At 49.2% G+C, this 10,207-nt stretch overlaps 1 protein-coding gene across 1 annotated transcript; it reads left to right on the top strand.

Moving 5' to 3' along the window:
- Positions 1-665: 665 nt before the first annotated feature.
- Positions 666-10,088, top strand: LOC129672059 (zinc finger protein 14-like). The gene is made up of 4 exons (XM_055601256.1): positions 666-715; positions 7,349-7,475; positions 7,633-7,693; positions 8,561-10,088. The coding sequence occupies exons 1-4, from the start codon at positions 713-715 to the stop codon at positions 10,086-10,088; spliced, it is 1,719 nt and encodes a 572-aa protein (XP_055457231.1). The 5' UTR covers positions 666-712.
- Positions 10,089-10,207: the final 119 nt, after the last annotated feature.

Raw genomic sequence — 10,207 nt, 5'->3', positions numbered from 1 at the left:
ACTTGTTGGCATCAGACTGTGGCGGTGAGGAGGGTCCAGCTTGTTTATTTCCAGTGTCCTTCCAAACTCCCTGACTGGGGCAGGCTAGCCCTCTCAGCATGATAAAAAAGGAGAAGAACAAAAATAGCTCAAGAGGAAAAAAAAAAAATACTGTACCCTTGAGAACAGGAGAGTGCGTGAGTGAAGACAGCGTGCCCTGGAGAACAGCTAGGTGTAAATTCCAGGGCTGCCTGGCCCGGTCCTGAAACTTAAGACCCAGATACTCTCTACCCATGCCCTCAAAATGCTGCGGGGAAACAGTGAGTGGAGGCCCCACTGGAGAGGAACTCCCTGCTCGGCCGGGGCACCTGCCTTCGTGTGAGAGTGGAGTGTGGGACTCTGCGGACACGGTCCCCAGTTCGCGAGGATTCTGTCTGCGCGCCGGGGGTCGGGTGGGGTCGGGGTCCGAGAGAGGGAACATGGCTCCCGAGCCGAGCGAAAGGCGGCAGGTCCTTCGCCCCGAGCTGGGGGGTCTGCGGTGGGCGGGGCCACGCCCGGGGCCAATCCGCACCTCTCCAGACGGAGCGTGACGCGGGGGGCGCACGTGCGTGCGTGGGGCCGCGGGGCCGCGCACTGCGCTGTCCCCGGTCCTCCCGGAGCTGCGCAGCATCCCTACCTGGCCCCGCACAGAGCCATCCGGGTGTCCTTCCCCCGGACTCCCCATAAGCCAGAAATGGTGAGTTCGCGGCCGGAACCGGGCCAGCTCCACGACGCAGCCCGCGCCCTTTTGGACCTGGGTCCCCTAGTGCTTCCTCCGGCTCAGCTGGCCGCAGGGTACCCGGCCGGAGGCCCCTGGGGGCAGCTCGGCCCGCGCGTCCGCACACCCGCTACTGTGGGTGCGCGGAGGGGGGCCGCGATCCCTCGAAGTCCGCCTCCCCTCTGTTTATTCATTTGGGGATCCGGTCTCCGAGTATCCTTGGCTGGCCTGGAACTCTTTACCTAGACCAGGCTGTCCTCGAACTCACGGATATCTTCTTGCTTCCACGTCCAGAGGGCAAGGATTAGAGACATGCACCACCACGCCCGGCCTCCCACGTAGTTTTTGTTTGTTTGTTGAGTACTCTATACCTTTTGCGCTGTTCCCATGCCTCAGATTTCCTTCTCCAAATCACCCTCGTCAGCTCTTTGAGCGACTTGTACGTCAAACTGATTCCCCGCCCCCACCCCGCCCCCATCTCTTAGCCAGGAGAGCGCTCAGGAGACTGATGCCAGCGTTCTGACAGTACGCTACCCAACCGGCCTCAGAACGCAGAATCTTGTTTTCTGGGAACTTTTTATCTTTGTATTTGTGGCCTTAACCAGAGAAACCTTGTGTGTGTGTGTGTGTGTGTGTGTGTGTGTGTGGTCTGTCTCTTCTCGGCCAGCTCTTTGAGCTGTCCCCACGCTCAGGGTGTGCCGTTTGCTTAAGAGAGTAAAAGCAGAGACTGTTCATCAGCCGGTGTGTGGAATTAAAAAATGCTTGTGTGTGTGCTGCTTTTCTGCCTCTTTGGTAAACTCTGAAATTTAGGTGACTGGGTTGACACTGGGCTTCGTGCTTGCCCGGGATTTTTGGTACGCCACCATTTCCTGAGTGTTTTTTGCACAGGTATGTGTATGGAGCAGTATTTGTCAGATTTTGTTTGTATAGCCTGAAGTAAGGTAGGAGGGATAGCTTGTTGGCTTTCTGTGTGTTAGATCTCATTTTTCAAAGGTTTCTTATTTTACAGGGAGGTCGAGCAGATCGTACGGAGCGTTTCCATATAACCCCCTCTTCGTCGTTATGATTTCCCACTATTAGCATCTTGCTTGTGTGTAGCATGTGGATATTGTACATAACGTTATACATAACGTATTTTTGAGACGAATCTCATGCCCCAGACTGGTTTTGAGATTGTGTACCCCAGGATGGCCTTGAATTCCAAATCCTGTCACTTCCCACCGGGCCAGTTCAGTGGATGCGGGGATCCACCCAGGGTCTAGGCAGGCGCTCTAGCAACTGAGCTCTATTCCCAGAACTGCGGTATGTTTGCCACAGTCAGGAGCCAGTGTGTGACAGATGGTCATGCTGAGAAAGGATGACTTCACCATTCACTGAAGTCCATGCTTTAGAATTCACCTCCTGTTTGTGTACTTGAGTAGGTTTTGACAAAATGTGTGTTGTGTATCCACCAACATAGTATTGCGTGGAACAGATTTAGTGTCTTCAAAATTGCCCGTGTTTGGGGCAGAGGACCAGAGTTCAGTTCCCAGCACCGGCCACTCCAGCTCCAGGGAAGCTGATGACCTCTGCTGGGCCCCTGCCAGGCACCCACATTCATGTGCACGGACCCAACACACACACACACAGTTAAAACAGTCCTCACAAATCCTTGTCTACGCTTTACCTATCATTCTTTCCATTCCCTGTCCCCCACATAATGAAAAATAAAGGCCTGACAAACCAGTGTTTTTTAAATTCATATTTTATTTCACCCAGTGTTGTAAGTGGTTATTAATATTTACTATTGGTTTATTTTCTAGTAAAGCTTGCTGCTAATCCTAAACAGCTGTATAACCAAATCACCACACAGAGACTGGGTTTTTAGTGAACCTAGAACACAATGCTGGGCAATATTTACTCCCTCCTAAACCTCCAACCCCTCAGTTTCCTAACGTTTAGATTTCCCACATTATACTTGCTTTTTGTGAAATCTTAGGTCTGGTTCATGCTCCACGTCCTCCAAGCTCTCTCTTCCAGCTCTGCTCTCCTAGCTCTCCTCTTGCCCCTTTTCTCCTCCCACTCTTCTCCTGCCTTCTGGCTCCTCCCTGCTCAACATTGTGTCTAGTTGCTTTACATTGTCCTGTTTACACAAGAGTTGAGTATCACAATGCAATATCAGATTGAAACCAGACAGTTGGGGGTGGGGTGGGGGAGAAATCGGTATTTGAATGAACAAGGGTAAGGTGTATACATTAAAAAAGAAAAAATTATACCAACAACCCAGGAACAGACTGTATCATCAGCGTGCCGTTGTTTGTCAATTACGAACTGAAGGACATTGGTTCTGGCTTTTCACAGTTGTAACTAGTGCGTCTGTTGTCCGACATGATCTTCGGAGCACAAAAGCTGCCTTTCCTCTTGAGTTCTGGGATTCAATGTTGCCATCATGCCCGGTGTATGTAGAGCTGGGATGGAACCGGGGTGTCATGCGCCCTGGCCTGCAAGCACTGTACAGTTTTTTTAGAAAAGGCTTTAACATTTCATGTTGGGAGTTTCTGGAATCAGATGCCACAGATCCCGAGGTACAACTGCAGTCCGTCCGTCTCTCCATCATTCATCCTATCTGCTTCCTGTGCTGAGGATGGAAACGAGGCCCGCTGGTGACTTTTAAGCCTCCTCAGCACATCTGGCTAAAGCAATAGGACCCATGTCCACTCCGTCCTTTCGGGGCTGGACATTCAGTATTTGCATGGCTCCGCTCCTATTCCTGACCTCTTCCCACCATCCCCCCTTAGCCACAGGGAAAGTCTGAAATCTTAGGCCAGGCTGCCTTCCTTCCTCTCAGGCCTCCCTTATTTCTGCTGCCTGGTGGCCAGCACAGCCTTAGGGGGAAAGTTTTTAACCCCCCTTTTTTAACCTTGTGTTTGTCTGTGCATGGACACTCATGTGCGATGGTGCGTATGTTGAGGTGAGGTTAGAGGTCGCCTTGGGGAAGCCAGTTCTTTCCAGTGTGTGGATTCTGTGAATAAACTCAGGCTGGCAGGCCTGACGCCAAGCACCTTGATCCGGAAGGCTGTCTGGCTGACCCTGGCCTGCTGCTCACTGCCAGTCTTCCCTCTTGATTCTGTGTGGGTTCTGTTGACAAACCTGTGACTTTGAACCTGAGACTGCCACATTATATGGCAAAGAAAAAGTACGAATTAAAGCTTTTTTTTTTAAAGCTTGCTCATTCGTGAATTTACTTTTTATCCATTTTTGAGACAGGCTCTCACTATGTAGCCTTGGCTGGCCGGGAATTTGCAGAGATCCATCTGTCTCTGCCCGCTGAGTGCTGGAATTAAGGGCCAGTGGTACCACAGCTGCCTGGTTGTGTATGTTTTGATTTGTATATGTGTCCTCATTTACTCTGAGCCATACTGTACCAGTAAATTCCTACTTTCTGGTAGCATACTGATATTCTACACTGTAAGTTCCTACTTTTTTTTTTTAAGATTTATTTATCTTACATATGAGTGCTCTATCTGCATGTGCACCTGTGTGCCAGCAGAGGGCATCAGATCCCAATATAGATAGTTGTGAGCCACCATGTGGTTGCTGGGAATTGAATTCAGGATGTTGGAAGAGCAGACAGTGCTCTTAACCGCTGAGCCATCTCTCCAGCCCAAGTTCCTACTTTTAACTTTGTATCAGGAAAAGTATTCTCAGAGAATGAAAATGGTTTCATAATGATAACAATGTGGAATGTCCTTTGAATTTCTGAAGATTTATAGTTGCTCCTTGGATAGACATTAGAATCACCTAATTATCCCATCCCTTGACTTACATCCATCTTGTCCCATTGGTGACCAGATTCCTTGATTATATTTTATGATCTTTACCATTCTTGTCTTTTCCTTGCTGAAGATTGAGTCCAGGGTCTTACCCAGGTTACACAATATCAAACCCTGAACTGTGCCTCAACTGTGTTATCTCCTAGTTTCTGTTAAGCTGTGTTCTCTTAATTTGACCTGCTGATAGGTCAACAGATGATCAGTGACACTACATGGAGGAGGTTATTCAGCAGTTTCTTTGTCGGGTTTGGTTTACACATGTTCTGAGGCAGAAGCCATCCAGTGCACTCCCTCCCCCACCCCATTGTTTGTTTTGGCTTTTTCAAATTCACTTTTTGTTCTTCTGGTAAAGCCGGCTCCTGTCATCTTGTATGTGCCTTCAAGGACAAGTGCATTAAAATTTCTCCAGTCCTTAGAAGTTAGCTTACTAGCCAACCCCTTCTTTATTCACAGTAAGCTGTATTTGTTCTTTCTGGTCATCCGCTCTTGCCATGGTCTGTTAATCTGTCGTGTTACTTCCTTGTTAGTTTGTCTGGTTGTTTCCTCATTACCAAGGAGATGGACCTGTTCTCTTGTATGGTCTTATATTTTCTGTTAAGTCTTACGGTGTTTTCCTAATTTAAAAATAACATTCATTTTAATTCTACACAAACAATTTTTTTTTTTTTTTTGGAGATAGAGACTCATCGTATAGGCCTGGAATGTGCTATGTAGACCAGAATGGTCTCAGACTCAGACTTGTTTTATCTCATTGGTATCCTAGATACATTCTTCCACTTTTGCTGTCCTTTAATTTTATTAAGATTAAATCTGTCAAATGTTTCTTCATTCATGAACTACTCCTTTACAATTTTTTTTCTTGCATGTTTTATTGTGAAGCATTGTTTTACCATGTACTAAGCCTGGTCTCAGATTGGATTGGATTGCTCTCAAAATGATGACACTACTCCCTCAGGCTTCTGAGTCTTAATGATTACAGACATACACAATACCTTTTTTTTCTTCTTCTTCTTCTTCTTCTTCTTCTTTTTGTATCAGAGAATTCTGTGTATGTGAAAGTTCTGTAGTTATATTTTCCACCTTGAAACATAGTCAGTAGACTATTGTCCGTAGCCAAGAAGGAATTAGTTTGTTTTCATGTAGGTAGCAGATACTATCCTTATCTTTATAAAAGTGTTTTGGCCCTCTGTGTGTACAATGTATACCTTATCATTAATCAATTTTCCATATAAATGTTGACCACCTGAAGCTACTTCCTGTCCCTTATAGAAGCCTGCCATTCAAGTATCTAGAATAGTAGACCTGATAATCCTTGATTTGGGTGAGCAGGCTATTAGTTGTTCTGATTCTGTTTTTGGAAACTGGTTCTTGCTCTTGTTTTTCAGGCTGGCCTTGAAGTGCCTGGGCTAAAGGATACTGTCTCTATAGAAATTCGGTTGTATACCATTGTACATTCAGTTTGTTGCTGTTTCTCTTTTATTTTATTATTTTTAAATTATGTGTGTGGGTTTGTGCACACGAATGCAGTCCTGCAGAGGTTAGAGGAAGGTGTCAGGCCCTGTAGGGCTGGAGTTACAGGCTGCTTGATAAAAGAGCAATAATTGTGCCTAACCATTGAGCCGTCTCTCCAGCTCCCTCATTGCTTTCTTGAGCAGAAGGCTTTGACCAGCGTTAGACATTTTCTGTGTTATTTTTCTAGTCTAAGTCTACTTAAGATAATGTGCTCTACCACTGAATCAGTTCCTGACATTTGGTACTTGTCAGGAGATTTAAAAAGTGGCTTTGTTGGTTCCTGAAATGTTTCCTGGAGGCTTTCCAGAATTTTGTACATTCTTCCATTGGTTGACTTCTTGGGTTCTTTCAAAGGTTATGTACCACTTCACCTTTCTTCATGCACATGTGACAGAACTTAGTAAATGTCACCTTTCCCATTAGAAGAGTGAGGTTGTGACGTCACACTTACATTTGTAGAGGAAACATGATACACATTTCTATATGCTTAGAGTTAATACATAATGGGCTAAAATCGACATGTACAAACTTGGAGTGATGTGATGTATCCAGGTATATACGTGTGGTAGGGACTAAGAAGGGAAGTTGTTTGTGTGTGTGTGTGTGTGTGTGTGTGTGTGTGTGTGTGTGTGTAGACACAGGTTCTTGCTGTGTATCCCTGGCTGTCCTGGAACTCATGGATACTCACCTGTCTCTTCCCAGGTACTGGAATTAAAGGCTGTGACATTATGCCTAGCAATAGTAAATACACTGCATAAATATTTAGGGAAAATAAGCTACTTAGTGTTATGAAAACCCTTCCAAGTTTTCATTTACCAACTAGAAGCAAAGGTCAAATGTAAAAATAATGCATTTTAAATTTTATTTTATTATTTTTACTTATTTGCATATTGTGTGTGTGTGGCTATGTGTGCACCATGGGTTCAGGTGTACAACAAGTGCTTTATGTGCTGAGCCAAAGTACTGTCATACTGCTCCCGCAGGAGCAGAATTGTGTTGACAGCAGTAGACGTTTGTAGGAAAAACTGCAAGTGACTTAGGGTCAGGTCTTACTGTGCCTCCTACTCTCACAGAGGTGTCCACGGTTTGCTGCTGCCCTTAGCAATATTTCTTTTGTGTAATTTGTTTCTGTGAGGCGGTGTTAATGTCGTGAGAGAGTAAGATTCCGATAGTCATGGACTAGACATTTGTAGATCAGAATCAAAGAAACTGCTCATACACCGAGCCTAGACACCCAGCTTTACGTGTCTCACGGATCCTCCTCTGTGTATCGTGTGGGATGTTGTAGGAGTCACTGACCTTTGAGGATGTGGCCGTGAACTTCACCGAGGAGGAGTGGGCTCTGCTGGATCCATCTCAGAAGACTCTATACAAGGATGTGATGCTGGAGACTGTGAGGAACCTGAGCGCCGTGGGTAAGGTGACAGCCTTCCTTCCCATCATCGTCTGAGGAAAGTCGCGTCTTACTAGCCACGTTCAGTGACTTAGCAAATGGGAAGAGACATGAAAACAGAATTCAGTAACTTTTCCAACTATGGTAATTTCCGCTGTTTTCTCTGGTTTACATTTTAGGAATACAGTGGGAAGGTCAGCACATTGAAGATCAGTACAAAACTCTTGGAAGAGACCTAAGGTAATCTGTATTCAATAGGGGAAATAGTTCCCAGTAGTGTGACATAAAGTCTGAATATATATATGTCTATATATGTGTGTGTGTGTACATATATATACATACATATCATGGTTTATCATGATGTCATTGAAGTTCGATTCAACCTATGGATTCACGTGATTAATCTGTTTAAAGTCTTTAGTATCTGGGACGATAGAGATATATTGCTCACAAAACAAAAACATCAATAACAACAAAAACCCAAACCCCATAAGTAGTAAGTCCTATTTCAGACTTGTCTTTCGATTTTTTACAATTACATTTTTAATTTTTGCATATATGCTACTTCAGTGTCAGTCTCTGTCAAGATGCCCCAAATCTGAATACTAGTGTTTTGAATATTAGTTGCATTCCAACGCTTTACAGAACAGTTACCTACTTTATGCCCAAGAAGTCCCAAGAGCCTTCCTCTTTTTTCCTGACAGTATTAACAGTGCGCATGTATTGAAAAGCTGCAGAAGTTCCTTCATCATAAAACTTAAATAAGACACTGACCAAAGCAACTGGAGGAGGAAAGGATCATTTCATCCTCCACCTCCAGGTCACAGTGTACCGCTGCGGGAGTCATGGAGGAACTTGAGTCAGGACACTGCCCTCCCTCCCCATGGCTTGCTCAGCTTGCCTTCTCATACAGCTGGGACCATGTGTTCAGGAGTAGCCGTCAGTGAGCTGGGACTTCTTGATCACTAGTCAAGAAGAGCCAGGTAGATATGCCCAAAGGCCAGTCTGAGGACGGCAGATCTCAACTGAGCTTCCTCCCCAGGTGACTCTGGTTTGCATCCACCTGAATAATGTGTCTCACTTTTTTTTTTTTTTTTTTTACCGAAGGCCTGCGGTAGAGAGATCTTCAGAAAGAGAAGGACACAGTCCGTGTGAAGGAAGCCGGATGCCAGATCTCAGGCTGAGCGAGGAAGAAGAGTCTCTTCACAGTCACGTGGGCACTCACAGCAAACACAGGCCGCCCGAGCGCCGAGAAGACGGTGGGAAGAGGGTTCCCACGAGAGAGACTCGATATAAATGCAAAAGCTGCGGATCGCTCTTTGTGTCCCTGGCGAACTTTCAGAGGCACATTATGACCCACGGGGGACCCAGGCCCTGCGCACCTAAGGGATGCGGAGAGGCCCTTAAATCCCCCTCTTCACCCCAGACGCGCGAAGGAGGCCACGATAAAGACAGGAGTTGCCCACCGGGTGAGGACGCGGGCACTTCCACGCCTCGGGACCGGGAGCGCGCTCCTGGTGGAGAGAGAAGCCACCGGTGCGGGGACTGCGGGAAAGCCTTCAACTGCTCAAGCTCCCTGCGCAGACACGCGAGGACCCACACCCACGAGAGGCCCTTCAGGTGCGAGACGTGCGACAGGGCCTTCGGTCGCCTGAGCTCCCTCCGCGTCCACGCGAAGCTCCACGAGCGGGAGGACGCGTACCGCGAGTGCGGCGAGTGCGGCCAGGCCTTCCTCTCGCTGGCCACCTTCCGGCGGCACATGGTGGCGCACGCGGGGGCCGGGCCCCCCGAGCGCGCGGCGGCGGCGTGCGGGGAGGCCTTCGTCAGCCAGGCCTCCGTCCGGCTCCACGAGGGGCTGCACGGCGCCGGGGGGCCCTACGAGTGCCGGCGCTGCGGCAAGGCCCTCAGCAGCCCCAACTCGCTGCAGAGGCACGAGCGCACGCACACGGGCGAGCGGCCCTACGCCTGCCGCGAGTGCGGCCGCGCCTTCAGCTGCCCCAGCTCCTTCCAGCGGCACGCGAAGACGCACACGGGCGAGCGGCCGTTCGCCTGCCGCCAGTGCGGCAAGACCTTCACGCGCGCCGCCTACCTGCAGACGCACCTCCGCGTCCACGGCGGGGAGCGGCCCTACGCCTGCGCGCAGTGCGGCAGGACCTTCACCAGCTCCAGCTCCATCCGCCTGCACCGCAGCACGCACACCGGCGAGCGGCCCTACGCCTGCCGGGAGTGCGGCCGCGCCTTCCGCTGCCGCAGCGCCCTGCAGCGGCACGAGCTCACGCACACCGGCGAGCGGCCCTACGCCTGCGCCCAGTGCGGGAAGGCCTTCAACCGCGCCAGCTCCTTCCAGAGGCACAAGCGGACCCACAGCGGGGAGAAGCCCTACGAGTGCGAGGAGTGCGGGAAGGTCTTCACCAGCTCCAGCTCCATCCGGGTGCACAGGAGGACGCACACCGGGGAGCGGCCCTACGCCTGCGCCGAGTGCGGCCGCGCCTTCAGCTGCCCCAGCACCCTCCACAAGCACGAGCGGACCCACAGCGGCGAGAAGCCCTACGAGTGCGCGCACTGCGGGAAGACCTTCAGCCGCTCCGGGAACTGCCAGGCCCACATGAGGTCTCACAGGGAGAAGCCACAGTGACGTCCCGGCGCCCCTGCGCCAGTCGCCTTCAGAAGCACGGAAGCACACACCCCTCGCGTCGAGCACCTCTGTGGCCTCCTCGGGACTTCCAGTGGGGTAATCCATATAAATACTGAATG

The sequence above is a fragment of the Psammomys obesus genome, unplaced genomic scaffold (genome assembly GCF_907164565.1).
Source record: "Psammomys obesus unplaced genomic scaffold, mPsaObe1.curated_primary_1811, whole genome shotgun sequence".
In the NCBI taxonomy this organism is placed as follows: Eukaryota; Metazoa; Chordata; class Mammalia; order Rodentia; family Muridae; genus Psammomys; species Psammomys obesus.
This window is presented reverse-complemented; position numbering and strand designations above follow the sequence as displayed.

Bases quoted from the DNA above. Each gene is read 5' to 3' on its own strand.
- LOC129672059 (XM_055601256.1), top strand. The intron at 7,476-7,632 runs GTAAGGTGACAG...TTTACATTTTAG, and splicing joins GAGGAACCTGAGCGCCGTGG to GAATACAGTGGGAAGGTCAG. The intron at 7,694-8,560 runs GTAATCTGTATT...TTTTTACCGAAG, and splicing joins ACTCTTGGAAGAGACCTAAG to GCCTGCGGTAGAGAGATCTT.